At 41.7% G+C, this 21,526-nt stretch overlaps 1 protein-coding gene across 1 annotated transcript in view; it reads right to left on the bottom strand.

The window, feature by feature from the left end:
- Positions 1–21,526, bottom strand: part of BTAF1 (B-TFIID TATA-box binding protein associated factor 1) — a gene marked incomplete in the record, with an annotated part of 442,652 nt that overhangs the window by 335,311 nt on the left and 85,815 nt on the right. Inside the window, 1 exon segment of the mRNA XM_053692938.1 lies at positions 5,896–6,053. Within this exon segment, the coding sequence (XP_053548913.1) occupies positions 5,896–6,053 (158 nt within the window).

Raw genomic sequence — 21,526 nt, 5'->3', positions numbered from 1 at the left:
TGCAGATTCGCTAGACCTTGTCACAAAAAGCCTCTATTTCCCTTTGTCCCTGGTCGGACCACGATTATGTCCTTGCTGATATCATTTCGGCAAACACCTCGCACATTAAAGCTCCTTGGCGTATGCCCCATAACTTCTTAAGTGACATCCCATTTAGAGAAAACTTAAACAGAAATCAAACATTTTATACATGCTAACGATAATGCCCTAGTTAGAGACGACACCCTGTGGGGTGCCGCAAAAGCGACCATCAGAGGGGTCATAATCACCAAACAGACGAGCCTTAGAAAGCAAGCAGGACTAACCTTATCACAAGCTCACGTTAAACTAAGAATACTAGAATCTCAAAATAGAGAGTCACCCCTTCGGCCCCCTAGCAGTACAAATTACTAATATTAAGAATCATATTTCCCAAATTGAACTTAAAAGATCTCAAATTAATCTAACCAAATTAAAGCAATTGATTTATTACAAAAGTAATAAGGCGGACACCCTTCTGGCCAACAAACTCAGAAGCAGAATTAGTGCTTCACGTATCCTTAGCATACGCTCTGCACAGTCCCTCCTCAAAATCCCAACTCAAATAGGGGAAGCATTTGCTAAATATTATTCCAACCTCTATAATATAAACCGCTCTGAAAAGCCTCACTCAACCTCCCTAGATTGCGTGCGCGCGTATTTAAAGTCCTTAAATCTCCCGGGAGTCTTTGGCTTCCCCATTTACCGTCACTGAAATACAGCGAGTCATTAAAAATTCAAAGTCCTTTAAATCCCCGGGCTCAGATGGCTTCCCAGCTCACTTTTACAAAACCTATATTCAGGAACTTTCCCCCCTGCTTCTCAGGCTCTACAATTTAGCTTGGAATGAGGGTGCGTTTAACAAAGAATTTCTTGAAGCCACCATCATAACGATTCTAAAGCCTAACAAAGACCCCACCCTCTAGGCCAATATCGCTTATTAACACCGACATAACATTTTATTCAAAACTTCTGGCTAACCGAGTTGCTAACCTTTTACCACACCTCATCAACCCAGATCAAGTGGGATTTGTCCCAAAACGAGAGGGCCCTGATAATACTAAACGGCTATTAAACATTCTTAGCCTCTCTTCTAGCCTTCAGAAGCCATTAGCTGTCATTTCATTAGATGCCGAGAAGACTTTTGATCGCGTGCGCTGGCAGTTTTTGTGGGTACTTGAAAATTCTCAATTCCCTGATGACCTAAGAGTAATTAAGACCCTCTATTCTACCCCTTCTGCCCTAGTGAAGGGACTTGGGTTTCAGTCCTCTCCCTTCACTATAACCAACGGCACCAGACAGGGATGCCCTCTGTCACCCCTCCTTTTTGCGCTAGCCATTGAGCCGTTAGCTGAACAGATTAGAGCTGACTGACCCTCAAATGAAGGGTGTTACTCTTTTTGGTACTAAACATAAAATTGCTTTATTTGCAGATGATATCACTCTTTTCTCGTCCGATCTTACACTTACTCTCCCCAGACTCCTACAAATATTGCAAGACTTTAATGCCCATTCTTATTACAAACTAAACAAATTGAAAACTGAGATTTATACCCAGGGCATTCAGAAATCTAACTTAGCGCCCCTAAAGTCCAAGTTCCCATTTCACTGGACGGAATCCTCAGTTCTACACTTAGGAGTTAAGCTATCAGGTGACTTAAATCGAGTCATCAAAGATAATTACCTTCCTTTATTATCAGAACTTCGTTCCCTAAATAAAAATTGGAATCTGACTCATGTCTCATGGCTAGGTAGGATTGTAGCTCTGAAAATGTCCTTTCTTCCTAGACTTGCATACCTGTTCCGGTGCCTGCCGGTTAAGGTCCCCAGACAAATTCTCTTGCAATTCCAGAGTGAACTCCCCAAACATATTTGGCAGAGTAAACCGCCCAGAATTGCACCAAAAATACTTCAGCTCCCTAAGAACTGTGGAGGGATAGGTTCCCCCTCTGTGGTAAGATACTATGAGGGGGCAATGCTCACCCATGTTTCACAGTGGGGGGTTAAGCACTCCCTATGTAAATGGCGAACTATAGAACAGGCCTCTATCTTTTAACTTAGACTTACGGGATTTGATTTGGACAGCACTGCATGGTCGTAGGGAGTTACTCCTGACAAACCCCATTATCCAGGAATACCTAGATTTCTGGGATAAGATTAGTCATTCTACGCATATAGCACCACATCCTTCCCCTATTACTTCTCTCGCTGGCCTACAGGACACCCATCCGTTCAAATAGGCCCACTTAGGAGTTCAACACGGTCTCGGACCTATGGCTCACATCCCTGAGGGTCAGTTTTAAGCACATCTCCCAGCTTGGCACCAACCTCGTACTTCCACAATATTTAATGTTTGAATACCACAGAATTAAAAAAGTTTTCTGGTCAGTTGGGGTTTTAAACCCACGATGACCAGACCTTTGACCCCCTGGGAGACTGTATGGAACCAAGGTAATAGACTCCGTAGGCCTTTGTCCCTCCATTACACCTTATTAGGCCTTACTCCACAACCAGATGCAGCGCCCCACCTCCTAAGATGGGAATCCTTTTTGGGATTTCAGTAACGACTGACACTTGGGGGCGGACTATAGAACTCACACAGGCGGCTATCCACTGCACCACTTTATATGAAACTTTCTATAAACTTTTAGCACATTGGTATGTCCCCCACACGACTGACTAAAATGTTTCCAGGTACGTCACCCAACTGCTTGAGAAACTGTGGCCAGAGGGGTGACACCTTGCATATTTGGTGGGAATGCCCCAAACTTTTCCCCTTATGGAACGCTTGCTTTCCGGCCCTGTCCAAATTAGGCATCTCTCTCTGTAGATCACCAGCTATTGCCCTCTTACACATAGGAGTACACACTCTTCCAAAACACCACTCGTACATATGTATATACCTCTTCATTTCAATAAAACACTCAGCTTGTGAATGGAAGAAAGAATCCACCCCGAGTTGGTCCAAGATTTGTACTTTTATGGCCTATCTATATACCATGGAGAGAGACATCTTATACAAATTAGGCAACTGACTTATTTGAATTGATTTGTGCAGATTGGAAATGCAATCATGACACGCTTTGGAAACCCAATATCCTGTCCACAAACTGACCTGACTCATGTGTTTGACACTTATGACCGGTTTCCACGTCCCCAAAAAAAACGATATTTTCCCCCTCCCTTCCCCCTTCATCCCCCCACCCCACAGCTTTACTTTCTTTTTCAATCTTATAGGAATCTCCCAGTCCCTATCAGCACCTTAGACTGGTACTGTATGTGGTATATTGTAAGAAACATGCTACCCGATTAAGGTCTATCTACACCTAGATAATTCTAATTTCTAGATTTATATGCTTGTAAGTAAGGCTGTATCGGGGGCATGTTGGGCCTCGTTGTTGGTATTTTATTTTTATGTAATACGCATTGAACATCAATAAAGCTTTTTGAAAATTTAAAAAAAAAAAAAAAACGGGCAAAGCGTGTGTAGAAATCCTTTTTGATAGTTACTTTAACAATATTTTATTCCTCTTTGAATTGTTAGCCGACTACTATTATTTTGGTCAAAAGGGGAAACCTAGGTTCCAACATGATGGCACCCATTACTTTATGCAAAAAAACCTTGACAATATCTAAACAACTAAGATAATTTTAGCAAATGTAATAAAAAAGGTACATACTATTCTTAGGCTAACCTTTGCTTAGAATACATCACATTTAGAATTTATTTACAGGTTATCATCATTTAAAGGGACAGTTTACTGTAAAATTAGTTTCCACTTAATGTGCTTCCAGCTGCAGAGCATAAAATTTATGGGTAATAGCTCCTTTGTTGTTGTATGAAAAAAAAAAAAAAGTAACACCCAACCTGATCACATATTCTCATGTGCACTAGCCCAAATATTTCCCATTCCAATGTTCTTCACATAGAAAATTATGTTCTATTTATTCATAAATACATATATCTACTTACAGTACTGTGCAAAAGTCATAGGCCACCATTACATGTGTTTCAGCAAAGTTTTAATGACCATCCATATTTATTTTTCACTCTTTATTAAGATACAAAGAGAAAATACAGGAAATATGTACACAAAATATAAAATAAACTAAAAATTTTCAGAACAAATGGCTTCTTTGGGCAACAGTCAGTATTTAGTGTGACCTCCCTTTGGCACTAAGCACATCTTGAATTATCTTAAAATTTTCTGAAGTAATCTTCTGGTATATTATACCAGCCTTCTTTCAGCACTTTGCAGAGTTCGTCTTTAGATTTAGGTTGTCTTATTTCTTTCTCTGTCCAGGTGATCCTATACTGCCTCTATAATATTCAGGTCTGGACTCCGTGGAGTCCAGTCCATGACCGTTAGTGTTTCATCAGCCGTTTTTCTCTCCAAATAGGATTTCACTGCATTAGCAGTGTGCTTGAGATTGTTATCATGCGGAAAAATAAAAACATTCTCAAACAGGCGCTTTCCACAAGGAACGGCATGATGAATTAAAACCTGCCTGAGCTTTTCTGCACTCATGAACCATCAATTCTGGCAATATCGCCAAAATCACTGGCAGAAACACAGCCCCAAACCAGGACAGACCCTCCGCAAGCACCCTTCTTCACACATATTGTCGACGATTGGACCCAAAAATCTCAGCGCAGGACAGAGGAGGAGAGCATGATACACACACTTGATGCAACACAGGACAGAAAATTTAAAGACAGCCAGGAGCTCCCTTCCATTCTAGAGTCAAGTTTTAAGGGTAGCAGATTAGAGAGAGCGGCACTTCACTTTCTGTACTTAGTGACTGCGAGGCTGTGCTGACTGAGTGAGGTCACATAACAGATAACACATGCTGTCTCCCTGCAGTAAGCATGCCAGATAATTAGCAGCAGCTCCGAAGCCATTACTTCCCTCCTCCCCCTTCCGAGTGTGGTGCTGTCAGCCTCATGCTTCACCAAGCGCAGCTTAAGAAACAGTGTACCAGGAGACAATTCATCTGAGCCAAACACTGTCTGTTGGCTGACTAAGGGTGGTGTCGTTTCCCTCTCCTTGAGCATTCGCCTTACCTCATGAGATTGAGGTAATATTTGGTAAGCCTACAGCCATTTTATATATACATATATACACACACATACACACACATACATACATACACACACAAAAAAAATAAAGTTTGCTAGTCTTATAATACCTATACATATTTCACCTCATTTTCATTTATATTGTTGGGTAATATCACATCTGTAAACTACCTGGGGTGTCAGAGAAAGACTAAAGACAATGCAGTGCTTATGACAAATTTAAAGCAAAATAAAAGTTATCCCAAAGCAAAAATGGATCAGAATCAGTTATTCAAAAATATTCAATAATCAAGAACATTAAACCATGTATTGAAAGCAAATATTGAGCTAACCACAACGTGGAAACGGGAGATCAGAATATTAAAGGGTGAAAAAATTAGAGCAAGCATTATTAGAGCACTAGCATTATAACTCTCTATTAAACCTTCATGATTCAGATAAAGCATAGAATTTTAAACAACTTTCCCATTTACTACAAATCTCATTTGCTTTGTTCTCACTTTTTTTTTTATAAAATGAAAAAACTACTGAGAGCTAGCTGTACATATATGCCTCTTATTGTCTCTAACGATGTGTTCAACTAGCTCCAAGTAGTGAACTGCTGCTCCAACAATAGATTACCAAGAGAATGAAGGAAATGGAAAGCCTGTTTAAAATTGTATGCTCTAAATAAATAAATTAAAAAAAAAAAAAAAAAAAAGTTTGTTTTTTATGTTCCTTTAAAGATTTCTGTTAACTTATAGCTCTTATTTCCCATATTACTACACAGTACTACAAAAGACAAAAGATTAACTTACAGGTTTGTTGACAAGTGAAGCAGATGGCATGTAATCCAGATCTTCATCATTAAAGAGATCTTCTGTGTTCATTCCTATTGCTGCTCCCATATCAAGTCCTAATTTACGCTGTAACAATTTTCTTTGTCGTGCTATTCTTTCTTTAGGGTCAACTTCAGCTAAAATACAAAATAAAGATGTCACTTTAAACATCACACAACAGACAAAGTGATTAAATTGTAGATATAAGCACATTAGAATACACATCACTATAGTAAGCTAGTCAATAAATGAAAAACTATGATCAATCCATTCAAGTAGGTAGCAGTCCCTTCTTTATCTCTCCCCATCCGTGTGTTCTCTTAAAGGGGGGAAAAAAAAACAAAAAAAACCCATAATTTATGTAAGAATTTACCTGATAAATTAATTTCTTTCATATTGGCAAGAGTCCATGAGTTAGTGACGTATGGGATATACAATCCTACCAGGAGGGGCAAAGTTTCCCAAACCTCAAAATGCCTATAAATACACCCCTCACCACACCCACAATTCAGTTTAACGAATAGCCAAGTAGTGGGGTGAAAAAATAAGGAGTAAAAAAGCATACAAAAAGGAGGAACTGGAAATATAATTGTGCTTTTATACAAAAATCATAACCACCATAAAAAGGGTGGGCCTCATGGACTCTTGCCAATATGAAAGAAATTAATCAGGTAAGTTCTTACATAAATTATGTTTTCTTTCATGTAATTGGCAAGAGTCCATGAGCTAGTGACGTATGGGATAGTAATACCCAAGATGTGGAACTCCACAGAAGAGTCACTAGAAAGGGAGGGATAAAATAAAAACAGCTATTTCCGCTGAAAAAATTAAAACCACAAATAATAAGTTTCTTATAAATTTAACATAAATTTCAAAAAAAAAACTTAAATCATAAGCAGAAGAATCAAAGTGAGACAGCTGCCTGAAGAACTTTTCTACCAAAGGCTGCTTCAGAAGAAGCAAATACATCAAAATGGTAAAATTTAGTAAAATGTATGCAAAGACAACCAAGTTGCTGCTCTGCAAATCTGATCAACCGAAGCTTCATTCTTAAAAGCCCAAGAAGTGGCGACTGATCTAGTAGAATGAGCTGTAATTCTCTGAGGCAGATACTGTCACGCCTCTACATAAGCCTTGTGAATCAAAAACTTTAACCAAGATGCCAAAGAAATGGCAGTGGCCATTTCCTAGGACTGAAATCTTCAGTAGCTTCAACATAATATTTTAAAGCTCTTACAACATCTATAGAATGTAAAGATCTTTCAAGAGTATTCTTGGGATGAGGACACAAGGAAGAAACAATTTCCCTACTAATGTTGTTAGAATTCACAACATTAGAAAGAAATGTAAACCAAGTCCGCAAAAAGGAAATTTATGCTTACCTGATAAATTTATTTCTTTTTCGATACGACGAGTCCACGGATGTCATCCTTACTTGTGGGATATCGCCTCCTGGTCAGCAGGAGGAGGCAAAGAGCTCAACAGCAGAGCAGTATAAATAGCTCCTCCCTTCCCCCCCCCCCAACCCAGTCATTTGACCGAAGTTAGGAAGAGAAAGGAAAAGCTAAGGAGCAGAGGGGTCTGAAGTTTAACAAAAAGTAAATAACCTGTCTCATAGAACAAGGCGGGCCGTGGACTCATCGTATCGAAAAATAAATAAATTTATCAGGTAAGCATAAATTTCCTTTTCTTTTTCAAAATACGATGAGTCCACAGATTTCATCCTTACTTGTGGGATACAATACCAAAGCTATAGTACACGGATGAAACGGGACAGACAAGACAGGTAACCTAAATGGAAGGCACCACTGCTTGAAGAACTTTCCCAAAAACAGCCTCATTTGAGGCAAAGGTATCACATTTGAAAAATTGGAAAAAGAGTAAAGACACAACCAAGTCACAATCTTGAAAACTGTTCAACAGAAGCATCAGTTTTGAATGCCCATGAGGAAGCCATAGTCCTAGTGGAAAGAGCCGTAATTCTTACAGGAGACTGCCGACAAGCAGTCTCATATGCAAAACGCAAGATACTCCAAAGCCATAAAGAAAGAAGACTGACAAAAGTCCTTAGTAGCTTGCAAGGAGAACTTTAAAGCACGGACCACACCTAAATTATGTAACAGATGTTCCTTCCGAGAAGGAGAATTAGGACACAGATAAAACCACAATTTCAGATAAATGTGTGCAACTGAAATAACCCTAGGAAGAACCCCAAGGTTAGAACACAACACCACCTTATCCGCATGAAAAATAAGATGAGGAGAATTATATTGCAATGCTGAAAGCTCTGATACTCTGAGCAGAAAAAAATAGCAACCAAAAATAAAACTTTCCAAGATAATAACTTAATATCTATGGAAAGCATAGGTTTCTAGAAAAACTCTAAGAACTAAATTCAAACTCAAAGGAGGAGTAATAGGCCTAAACAAAGGCTGTATTCCAGACAGAGCCAGACAAAAGGATTGTACATCCGGATCGTCTGCCAGACGTTTGTGTAATAAAACAGACAAAGCAGAAACCTGTCCCTTTAGGGAACTAGTGGAAAACAACTTCTCCAATTCTTCTTGGAGATGACACAAAATTCTGGGGATCCTCACCCTACTCCAGGAGTAACCCTTGGATTCACACCAAGAAAAATATGTACGCCATATCTCATGGTAAAACTTCCTAGAAACAGGCTTACATGCCTGAATTAAGGTATCTATGACCGAATCAAAGAAACCTCGCTTGCATAGATTAAACGTCCAGTCCCCAAGCAATTATCTTCAGAAAAACTATATTAGGGTGACGAAGGGACCCCGAAGAAAAGATTCCTCCTAAACAGAAGAATCCAAGGCTACCGAGATGACATGGTCAGTAGTTTAGCATACCAAATCCTGCTAGACCACACAGAAGTGAGGAGAAGCATTGATGTCCTCTCCTATGCGATCAGAACAAACCCCCGGCAAAAAAAAGCAAAACGGGAGGAAAAAAGAACTTGGGCTGAAAGATTAAACCACCAAGGAAGTTACCAGCTCGTACTTGGGCCCCCGGACCTGGACCCGCATCCCGAAAACTAAGCATGCCGCCAAGATGCCATGACAGCCAACTCCAGCCAACCCTATTTGAGAACCAGGAAGGAGATACGCCCGGATGGAGATCCCACTCTCCCGGATGAAAAAGACTGTTTACTCAGAAAATTTGCTTCCCAAGTGTCCATCCCTGGGATATGGATCGTTGACAAAACAAAAATGAAACTGGGTCGAACCCAACTGAGGCCAAAACAGACTTGAAGCTCACTCTCAGTTGTAGGAAATCAAGGGACAGACTCCGCTGGAGTCCTCACCCAGCTAAACCATGTACCCTGGTACAGGTGATCCAGAGAAAACCACCATAGAAAAAAAACATAATTTATGCTTACCTGATAAATTTATTTCTCTTGTAGTGTATTCAGTCCACGGATCATCCATTACTTGTGGGATATTCTCCTTCCCAACAGGAAGTTGCAAGAGGATCACCCACAGCAGAGCTGCTATATAGCTCCTCCCCTAACTGTCATATCCAGTCATTCGACCGAAAACAAACAGAGAAAGGAGAAACCATAGGGTGCAGTGGTGACTGTAGTTTAATTAAAATTTAGACCTGCCTTAAAAGGACAGGGTGGGCCGTGGACTGGATACACTACAAGAGAAATAAATTTATCAGGTAAGCATAAATTATGTTTTCTCTTGTTAAGTGTATCCAGTCCACGGATCATCCATTACTTGTGGGATACAAATACCAAAGCTAAAGTACACGGATGATGGGAGGGACAAGGCAGGATTAAGTGGAAGGAACCACTGCCTGAAGAACCTTTCTCCCAAACACAGCCTCCGAAGAAGCAAAAGTATCAAATTTGTAAAATTTTGAAAAAGTGTGAAGCAAAGACCAAGTCGCAGCCTTGCAAATCTGTTCAACAGAGGCCTCATTTTTGAAGGCCCAGGTGGAAGCCACAGCTCTAGTAGAATGAGCTGTAATACTTTCAGGGGGCTGCTGTCCAGCAGTCTCCTAGGCTAGGCGTATTACGCTCCGAAGCCAAAAGGATGAATCAACTGAGCAAACACCTCCGGATGGAGTTCCCACTCCTCCGGATGGAGTTCCCACTCCCCCGGATGGAAAGTCTGACGACTTAGAAAATCCGCCTCCCAGTTCTCCACGCCTGGGATATGGATTGCTGACAGGTGGCAAGAGTGGTACTCTGCCCAGCGAATTATTTTTGAGACTTCTAACATCGCTAGGGAACTCCTGGTTCCCCCTTGATGGTTGATGTAAGCCACAGTCGTGATGTTGTCCGACTGAAATCTGATGAACCTCAGAGTTGCTAACTGAGGCCAAGCCAGAAGAGCATTGAATATTGCTCTTAACTCCAGAATATTTATTGGAAGGAGTTTCTCCTCCTGAGTCCACGATCCCTGTGCCTTCAGGGAATTCCAGACTGCACCCCAACCTAGAAGGCTGGCATCTGTTGTTACAATTGTCCAATCTGGCCTGCGAAAGGTCATACCCTTGGACAGGTGTACCCGAGACAACCACCAGAGAAGAGAATCTCTGGTCTCTTGATCCAGATTTAGCAGAGGGGACAAATCTGTGTAATCGCCATTCCACTGACTCAGCATGCATAATTGCAGCGGTCTGAGATGAAGGCGCGCAAATGGCACTATGTCCATTGCCGCTACCATTAAGCCGATTACCTCCATACACTGAGCTACCGAAGGGCGCGGAATCGAGTGAAGAACACGGCAAGCATTTAGAAGTTTTGATAACCTGGACTCCGTCAGGTAAATTTTCATTTCTACAGAATCTGTAAGTCCCTAAGGAGGAGACTCTTGTTCACTTTCCACCCGTGCGACCTCAAATGCCAGAACTATCTCTGTATGAGACTTGGCAACTTGAAAGCTTGACGCCTGTATCAGGATGTCATCTAGATACGGAGCCACCGCTATGCCTCGCGGTCTTAGAACCGCCAGAAGTGAGCCCAGAACCTTTGTAAAGATTCTCGGGGCTGTGAACAACCCGAAGGGAAGAGCTACAAATTGGTAATGCCTGTCTAGAAAGGCAAACCTTAGAAACCGATGATGATCCTTGTGAATCGGTATGTGAAGGTAGACATCCTTTAAGTCCACTGTGGTCATGTACTGACCTTCTTGGATCATGGGTAGGATGGTTCGAATAGTTTCCATTTTGAACTCTGAGGAATTTGTTTAAGATCTTTAGATCCAAAATTGGTCTGAAGGTTCCCTCTTTTTTGGGAACCACAAACAGATTCGACTAAAAACCCTGTCCTTGTTCCGTCAGCGGAACTGGATGGATCACTCCCATAACTAGGAGGTCTTGCACACAGCGTAGGAATGCCTCTCTTTCTTTATCTGATTTGCAGATAGCCTTGAAAGATGAAATCTCCCTTGTGGAGGGGAAGCTTTGAAGTCCAGAAGATATCCCTGAGATATGGTCTCCAACGCCCAGGGATCCTGAACATCTCTTGCCCACGCCTGGGCGAAGAGAGAAAGTCTGCCCCCTACTAGATCCGTCAACGGATAGGGGGCCGTTCCTTCATGCTGTCTTAGAGGCAGCAGCAGGCTTTCTGGCCTGCTTGCCTTTGTTCCAGGACTGGTTAGGTTTCCAGGCCTGCTTAGATTGAGCAAAAGTTCCCTCTTGTTTTGAAGCGGAGGAAGTTGATGCTGCACCTGCCTTGAAATTTCGAAAGGCACGAAAATTATACTGTTTGGCCTTTGCTTTGGCCCTGTCCTGAGGAAGGGTGTGACCCTTACCTCCAGTAATGTCAGCAATAATTTCCTTCAAACCAGGCCCAAATAAGGTCTGCCCCTTGAAAGGAATGTTGAGTAATTTAGACTTCGAAGTCACATCAGCTGACCAGGATTTAAGTCATAGCGCCCTACGCGCCTGGATGGCGAATCCGGAAATCTTAGCCATTAGTTTAGTCAAATGAACAATGGCATCAGAAACAAATGAGTTAGCTAGCTTAAGCGTTCTAAGCTTGTCAATACTTTCAGTCAATGGAGCTGTATGGATGGCCTCTTCCAGGGCCTCAAACCAGAATGCCGCTGCGGCCGTGACAGGCGCAATGCATGCAAGGGGCTGTAAAATAAAACCTTGTTGAATAAACATTTTCTTAAGGTAACCCTCCAATTTTTTATCCATTGGATCTGAAAAAGCACAACTGTCCTCAACCTGGGATAGTGGTACGCTTTGCTAAAGTAGAAACTGCTCCTTCCACCTTAGGGACCGTCTGCCATAAGTCCAGGGTAATGGCGTCTATTGGAAACATTTTTCTAAATATAGGAAGTGGGGAAAAAGGCACACCCGGTCTATCCCACTCCTTGCTAATAATTTCTGTAAGCCTTTTAGGTATAGGAAAAACATCAGTACACACCGGTACCGCATAGTATTTATCCAGCCTACACAATTTCTCTGGTACTGCAACTGTGTTACAGTCATTCAGAGCAGCTAATACCTCCCCAAGCAACACACGGAGGTTCTCAAGCTTAAATTTAAAATTAGAAATCTCTGAATCAAGTTTCCCCGAATCAGAGATGTCACCCACAGACTGAAGCTCTCCGTCCTCATGATCTGCATATTGTGACGCAGTATCAGACATGGCCCTTACAGCATCTGCGCGCTCTGTATTTCTCCTAACCCCAGAGCAATCGTGCTTGCCTCTTAATTCAGGCAACCTGGATAATACCTCTGACAGGGTATTATTCATAATTGCAGCCATGTCCTGCAAGGTAATCGCTATGGGCGTCCCTGATGTAATTGGCGCCATATTAGCGTGCATCCTCTGAGCGGGAGGCGAAGGGTCTGACACGTGGGGAGAGTTAGTCGGCATAACTTCCCCCTCGTCAGAATCTTCTGGTGATATTTCTTTTATTGTTAAAGACTGATCTTTACTGTTTAAGGTGAAATCAATACATTTAGTACACATTCTCCTATGGGGCTCCACCATGGCTTGCAAACATAATGAACAAGTAGTTTCCTCTGTGTCAGACATGTTTAAACAGACTAGCAATGAGACTAGCAAGCTTGGAAAACACTTTAAACAAGTTTACAAGCAATATAAAAAACGTTACTGCACCTTTAAAAAACACAAATTGTCAAAATTTGAAATAACAGTGAAAAAAGGCAGTTACACTAACGAAATTTTTACAGTGTATGTAACAAGTTAGCAGAGCATTGCACCCACTTGCAAATGGATGATTAACCCCTTAATACCCAAAACAGAATAATAAAAGACAAACTTTTTTTTTTTTTTTCCCAAAACAGTCACAACAACTGCCACAGCTCTACTGTGGCTTTTTACCTCCCTCAAAAATGACTTTGAAGCCTTTTGAGCCCTCCAGAGAAGTCCTGGAACATGCAGGAAGAAGATGGATGTCTCTGTCAGTATTTTTATCTGCACAGAAAAGCACTAAAATAGGCCCTTCCCACTCATATTGCAACAGTGGAAAGCCTAAGGAAACTGTTTCTAGGCAGAATTCAAGCCAGCCATGCGGAAAAAAAACTAGGCCCCAATAAGTTTTATCACCAAATACATATAAAAACGATTAAACATGCCAGCAAACGTTTTATATTACATTTTTATAAGAGTATGTATCTCTATTAATAAGCCTGATACCAGTCGCTATCACTGCATTTAAGGCTTTACTTACATTACTTCGGTATCAGCAGCATTTTCTAACAAATTCCATCCCTAGAAAAATATTAACTGCACATACCTTATTGCAGGAAAACCTGCACGCCATTCCCTCTCTGAAGTTACCTCACTCCTCAGAATATGTGAGAATAGCCATGGATCTTAGTTACTTCTGCTAAGATCATAGAAAACGCAGGCAGATTCTTCTAAATACTGCCTGAGATAAACAGTACACTCCGGCACCATTTAAAAATAACAAACTTTTGATTGAAGAATAAACTAAGTATAAAACACCACACTCCTCTGACGACCTCCATCTTGGTTGAGGCTTGCAAGAGAATGACTGGATATGACAGTTAGGGGAAGAGCTATATAGCAGCTCTGCTGTGGGTGATCCTCTTGCAACTTCCTGTTGGGAAGGAGAATATCCCACAAGTAATGGATGATCCATGGACTGGATACACTTAACAAGAGAAAAGGACCTTAGTCTCCTCTACAGAGTTAATTGAGGAGAGAAGAATGCATAGTCTCCGTTCCATTGCCTGAGAATGCTTAACCGCATAGGTCTGAGGTGGAACGAACAAACAAATTCAAGTTGCACAAGGCACTGCTCATAACATCAACCCCTGAAGGATGAATGGACCTCATCGGGGATTGAACCCGCAACTCTCGAGTTGTCACAGAGCTCAGCCACAGAGCCTTAGTATGCCGAGCTACCTGTCCAGCTAACATCCAGTTTGTCACCATCAGCCCGAACACCACTATGTACAGAGCCGCTGAAGGCCCAGACCAGTAATGACAGACCTTTATATCCTGACCTCAGACAGAAAAAAACAAAACCAATTTGGAATCAGTCATGATACCCAAAAAGCTACGGAATTCAGCGCTGCGGAATCTGTTGGCGCTCTAAAAATACCTGATAATAAAAGCTACCCCTGTGCTCGAGACAAAGGAACACCATTCCAAAGTCACCTTCCACCCGTGAGCTCACGGGAATAATACCACGTCCGTGGAAATCTTTGCTATAAAAATGACTCCTGGATTAGGATATTAGTCAGAGAGGGCGCCATAGCAATGCCCCGATGAACTCGGGACTGTGGCAAGACCTAAAGGAAAAAAACCTCAAATGGGAAGTATTTGATCATAAGGCGAATCCTAGAATCCGAGACGAATATCGTGAACGGCACAGGAAGGTACTAGACCCTTAATCCACCGTTGACATAAATTGACCCTCAAGGATCAAGGGAAAAATGGAACCAATCAATAGTATCCACCTTGAAGGACATATTAGAACTGGAGCAATCACTCCGAGGTCCGAGAGGTCTCCTACGCAGCGTAAGAACATCTCTCCCTGTATCTAATCCTTAGACAATCTAGGAAGCAGAAACTGCATCTGTAGGAAAACATTTGCGCTCGAAAACAAACTAGAGCGAAAATGGAAAACCAGCCCCCTACAAGATCCAGTCCCAGACAGGAGCATGTTCCCCATGCTGTCTTTGAGTCAACAGCAGGCTATGTGTTCACCAAATTCTCAGTCATAGAACACAGTTTTTTTTAAAGGTCTGGGAGGTATTCTGCTCGACAGAACTGTGCAGGGATCTGAACCCATAGCTCTGTGTTTACTTTTCCTGTTTGCTTGTATGGAGCCCTAAAACAAAGCTCTAACCAAAGGTATCAAGAACTGGAATAGTTCCACCTACACTCCCAGCTTGATAATTGGAAGCTAAGAAGTGAAATGAAAGAATCAGCCAATGACGGTAGCAAAGTACACAGATGGATGTCACTGTAAACCCTGGTGTGTGACCCATAACTAAAAAATTTAGCCCATTAGGACTATCCTCTAAGGGCAAAGTTCACGTAGTGACCCCCTAAGTAATGTCGTGCAGCGTCTTAGCTGATACGTCTATGGGAAACAGACTTGAAAAAAAGAGAACGTCCAAGGCACCAATTCCATCTGAAATTCTCAGTAACATGGAGAAATTGGTAGAACAATAGAATGCATCATAACCCCGAGAGGAGTGTGAAGGACACGCAGGACACTGCCAGCGGGCCATAACATTTCGATTGGACCATTTAACAACAGACTCCCCAAACAGCAATCGCCAAAGAGGGAATATGTTCAAAAGGCAAAAATAAATTTGAACATAGGAAACTATTTTCCTTTAATTCGGAAAAACATAATTTATGTAAGAACTTACCTGATAAATTCATTTCTTTCATATTAGCAAGAGTCCATGAGCTAGTGACGTATGGGATATACATTCCTACTAGGAGGGGAAAAGTTTCCCAAACCTCAAAATGCCTATAAATACACCCCTCACCACACCCACAAATCAGTTTAACGAATAGCCAAGAAGTGGGGTGATAAGAAAAAAGTGCGAAAGCATATAAAATAAGGAATTGGAATAATTGTGCTTTATACAAAAAAATCATAACCACCACAAAAAGGGTGGGCCTCATGGACTCTTGCTAATATGAAAGAAATGAATTTATCAGGTAAGTTCTTACATAAATTATGTTTTCTTTCATGTAATTAGCAAGAGTCCATGAGCTAGTGACGTATGGGATAATGACTACCCAAGATGTGGATCTTTCCACGCAAGAGTCACTAGAGAGGGAGGGATAAAATAAAGACAGCCAATTCCTGCTGAAAATAATCCACACCCAAAATAAAGTTTAATGAAAACATAAGCAGAAGATTCAAACTGAAACCGCTGCCTGAAGTACTTTTCTACCAAAAATTGCTTCAGAAGAAGAAAACACATCAAAATGGTAGAATTTAGTAAAAGTATGCAAAGAGGACCAAGTTGCTGCTTTGCAAATCTGATCAACCGAAGCTTCATTCCTAAACGCCCAGGAAGTAGAAACTGACCTAGTAGAATGAGCTGTAATCCTTTGAGGCGGAGTTTTACCCGACTCAACATAGGCATGATGAATTAAAGATTTCAACCAAGATGCCAAAGAAATGGCAGAAGCTTTCTGGCCTTTTCTAGAACCGGAAAAGATAACAAATAGACTAGAAGTCTTTCGGAAAGATTTAGTAGCTTCAACATAATATTTCAAAGCTCTAACAACATCCAAAGAATGCAACGATTTCTCCTTAGAATTCTTAGGATTAGGACATAATGAAGGAACCACAATTTCTCTACTAATGTTGTTGGAATTCACAACCTTAGGTAAAAATTGAAAAGAAGTTCGCAACACCGCCTTATCCTGATGAAAAATCAGAAAATGAGACTCACGAGAAAGAGCAGATAATTCAGAGACTCTTCTGGCAGAAGAGATCGCCAAAAGGAACAAAACTTTCCAAGAAAGTAATTTAATGTCCAATGAATGCATGGGTTCAAAAGGAGGAGCTTGAAGAGCCCCCAGAACCAAATTCAAACTCCAAGGAGGAGAAATTGACTTAATGACAGGTTTTATACGAACCAAAGCTTGTACAAAACAATGAATATTAGGAAGATTAGCAATCTTTCTGTGAAAAAGAACAGAAAGAGCAGAGATTTGTCCTTTCAAGGAACTTGCGGACAAACCCTTATCTAAACCATCCTGAAGAAACTGTAAAATTCTCGGTATTCTAAAAGAATGCCAAGAAAAATGATGAGAAAGACACCAAGAAATATAAGTCTTCCAGACTCTATAATATATCTCTCTAGATACAGATTTACGAGCCTGTAACATAGTATTAATCACAGAGTCAGAGAAACCTCTTTGACCAAGAATCAAGCGTTCAATCTCCATACCTTTAAATTTAAGGATTTCAGATCCTGATGGAAAAAAGGACCTTACGACAGAAGGTCTGGTCTTAACGGAAGAGTCCACGGTTGGCAAGAGGCCATCCGGACAAGATCCGCATACCAAAACCTGTGAGGCCATGCCGGAGCTACCATCAGAACAAACTAGCATTCCTTCAGAATCTTGGAGATTACTCTTGGAAGAAGAACTAGAGGCGGAAAGATATAGGCAGGATGATACTTCCAAGGAAGTGATAATGCATCCACTGCCTCCGCCTGAGGATCCCGGGATCTGGACAGATACCTGGGAAGTTTCTTGTTTAGATGAGACGCCATCAGATCTATTTCTGGAAGTTCCCACATTTGAACAATCTGAAGAAATACCTCTGGGTGAAGAGACCATTCGCCCGGATGCAACGTTTGGCGACTGAGATAATCCGCTTCCCAATTGTCTATACCTGGGATATGAACCGCAGAGATTAGACAGGAGCTGGATTCCGCCCAAACCAGAATTCGAGATACTTCTTTCATAGCCAGAGGACTGTGAGTCCCTCCTTGATTATTGATGTATGCCACAGTTGTGACATTGTCTGTCTGAAAACAAATGAACGATTCTCTCTTCAGAAGAGGCCAAGACTGAAGAGCTCTGAAAATTGCACGGAGTTCCAAAATATTGATCGGTAATCTCACCTCCTGAGATTCCCAAACTCCTTGTGCCGTCAGAGATCCCCACACAGCTCCCCAACCTGTAAGACTTGCATCTGTTGAAATCACAGTCCAGGTCGGAAGAACAAAAGAAGCCCCCTGAATTAAACGATGGTGATCTGTCCACCACGTCAGAGAGTGTCGTACAATCGGTTTTAAAGATATTAATTGAGATATCTTTGTGTAATCCCTGCACCATTGATTCAGCATACAGAGCTGAAGAGGTCGCATGTGAAAACGAGCAAAGGGGATCGCGTCCGATGCAGCAGTCATAAGACCTAGAATTTCCATGCATAAGGCTACCGAAGGGAATGATTGTGACTGAAGGTTCCGACAAGCTGAAATCAATTTTAGACGTCTCTTGTCTGTCAAAGACAGAGTCATGGACACTGAATCTATCTGGAAACCCAGAAAGATTACCCTTGTCTGAGGAATCAATTAACTTTTTAGTGAATTGATCCTCCAACCATGATCTTGAAGAAACAACACAAGTCAATTCGTATGAAATTCTGCTAAATGTAAAGACTGAGCAAGTACCAAGATATCGTCCAAATAAGGAAATACCACAATACCCTGTTCTCTGATTACAGACAGAAGGGCACCGAGAACCTTTGTAAAAATTCTTGGAGCTGTAGCTAGGCCAAACGGCAGAGCCACAAACTGGTAATGCTTGTCCAGGAAAGAGAATCTCAGGAACTGATAGTGATCTGGATGAATCGGAATATGCAGATATGCATCCTGTAAATCTATTGTGGACATATAATGCCCTTGCTGAACAAAAGGCAAGATAGTCCTTACAGTTACCATTTTGAATGTTAGTATCCTTACATAACGATTCAATATTTTTAGATCCAGAACTGGTCTGAAGGAATTCTCCTTCTTTGGTACAATGAAGAGATTCGAATAAAACCCCATCCCCTGTTCCAGAACTGGAACTGGCATAATTACTCCAGCCAACTCTAGATCTGAAACACATTTCAGAAATGCTTGAGCTTTCACTGGATTTACTGGGACACGGGAAAGAAAAAATCTCTTTGCAGGAGGTCTTATCTTGAAACCAATTCTGTACCCTTCTGAAACGATGTTCTGAATCCAAAGATTGTGAACAGAATTGATCCAAATTTCTTTGAAAAAACTTAACCTGCCCCCTACCAGCTGAGCTGGAATGAGGGCCACACCTTCATGTGGACTTAGAAGCTGGCTTTGCTTTTCTAGAAGGCTTGGATTTATTCCAGACTGGAGATGGTTTCCAAACTGAAACTGCTCCTGAGGAAGAAGGATCAGGCTTTTGTTTTCGTTGTTGAAACGAAAGGAACGAAAACGATTATTAGCCCTGTTTTTACCCTTAGATTTTTTATCCTGTGGTAAAAAACAATTTATGCTTACCTGATAAATTCCTTTCTCCTGTAGTGTAGTCAGTCCACGGGTCATCCATTACTTATGGGATATTAACTCCTCCCCAACAGGAAGTGCAAGAGGATCACCCAAGCAGAGCTGCTATATAGCTCCTCCCCTCTACGTCACACCCAGTCATTCGACCAAGAACCAAACGAGAAAGGAGAAACTATAGGGTGCAGTGGTGACTGGAGTATAATTTAAAATTTAGACCTGCCATAAAAAACAGGGCGGGCCGTGGACTGACTACACTACAGGAGAAAGGAATTTATCAGGTAAGCATAAATTATGTTTTCTCCTGTTAAGTGTAGTCAGTCCACGGGTCATCCATTACTTATGGGATACCAATACCAAAGCTAAAGTACACGGATGACGGGAGGGACAGGCAGGATCTTTATACGGAAGGAACCACTGCCTGAAGAACCTTTCTCCCAAAAACAGCCTCCGAAGAAGCAAAAGTGTCAAATTTGTAAAATTTGGAAAAAGTATGAAGAGAAGACCAAGTTGCAGCCTTGCAAATCTGTTTAACAGAGGCCTCATTCTTAAAGGCCCAAGTGGAAGCCACAGCTCTAGTAGAATGAGCTGTAATCCTTTCAGGAGGTTGCTGTCCAGCAGTCTCATAGGCTAAACGTATTATGCTACGAAGCCAAAAGGATAGAGAGGTAGCAGATGCTTTTTGACCTCTCCTCTGTCCAGAATAAACGACAAACAGGGAAGAAGTTTGGCGAAAATCTTTAGTTGCCTGCAAACGTCCAGATTGTGCAGAAGTCTTTCCTTCTTTGAAGAAGGGTTAGGGCACAATGAAGGAACAACATTCTCTTGATTGATATTCTTGTTAGTGACTACCTTAGGTAAGAACCCAGGTTTAGTACGCAGAACTACCTTATCTGAATGAAAAATCAGATAAGGAGAATCACAATGTAAGGCTGATAATTCAGAGACTCTACGAGCCGAGGAAATAGCCATTAAAAACAGAACTTTCCAAGATAACAGCTTGATATTAATGGAATGAAGGGGTTCAAACGGAACACCCTGTAAAACGTTAAGAACTAAGTTTAAGCTCCATGGTGGAGCTACAGTCAAACACAGGCTTAATCCTAGCCAAAGCCTGACAAAAAGCCTGAACGTCTGGAACTTCTGACAGACGTTTGTGTAAAAGGATGGACAGAGCTGAGATCTGTCCCTTTAAAGAACTTGCAGATAAACCCTTTTCTAAACCTTCTTGTAGAAAAGACAATATTCTAGGAATCTTAACCTTACTCCATGAGTAACTCTTGGATTCGCACCAGTGTAAGTATTTACGCCATATCTTATGGTAAATCTTCCTGGTAACAGGTTTCCTAGTCTGTATTAAGGTATCGATTACCGACTCCGAAAATCCACGCTTTGATAAAATCAAGCGTTCAATCTCCATGCAGTCAGCTTCAGAGAAATTAGATTCTGATGTTTGAAAGGACCCTGAATTAGAAGGTCCTGTCTCAGAGGCAGAGACCAAGGTGGACAGGATGACATGTCCACTAGATCTGCATACCAGGTCCTGCGTGGCCACGCAGGCGCTATTAGAATCACTGATGCTTTCTCCTGTTTGATCCTGGCAATCAAACGAGGAAGCATCGGGAAGGGTGGAAACACATAAGCCATCCTGAAGGTCCAAGGTGCTGTCAAAGCATCTACCAGGACCGCTCCCGGGTCCCTGGACCCGTAACAAGGAAGCTTGGCGTTCTGGCGAGACTCCATGAGATCCATATCTGGTTTGCCCCAACGTCGAAGTATTTGGGCAAAGACCTCCGGATGAAGTTCCCACTCCCCCGGATGAAAAGTCTAGCGACTTAGGAAATCCGCCTCCCAGTTCTCCACTCCTGGAATGTGGATCGCTGACAGGTGGCAAGAGTGAGACTCTGCCCAGCGAATTATCTTTGATACTTCCATCATCGCTAGGGAACTCCTTGTCCCTCCTTGATGGTTGATGTAAGCTACAGTCGTGATGTTGTCCGACTGAAACCTGATGAACCTCCGAGTTGTTAATTGAGGCCAAGCCAGAAGGGCATTGAGAACTGCTCTCAATTCCAGAATGTTTATTGGGAGGAGACTCTCCTCCTGAGTCCAT

The sequence above is a fragment of the Bombina bombina genome, chromosome 9 (assembly GCF_027579735.1).
Source record: "Bombina bombina isolate aBomBom1 chromosome 9, aBomBom1.pri, whole genome shotgun sequence".
NCBI classification, from domain to species: domain Eukaryota; kingdom Metazoa; phylum Chordata; class Amphibia; order Anura; family Bombinatoridae; genus Bombina; species Bombina bombina.
Note: the sequence above shows the minus strand (reverse complement) of the source record. Positions and strands in the feature narration are given on the sequence as shown.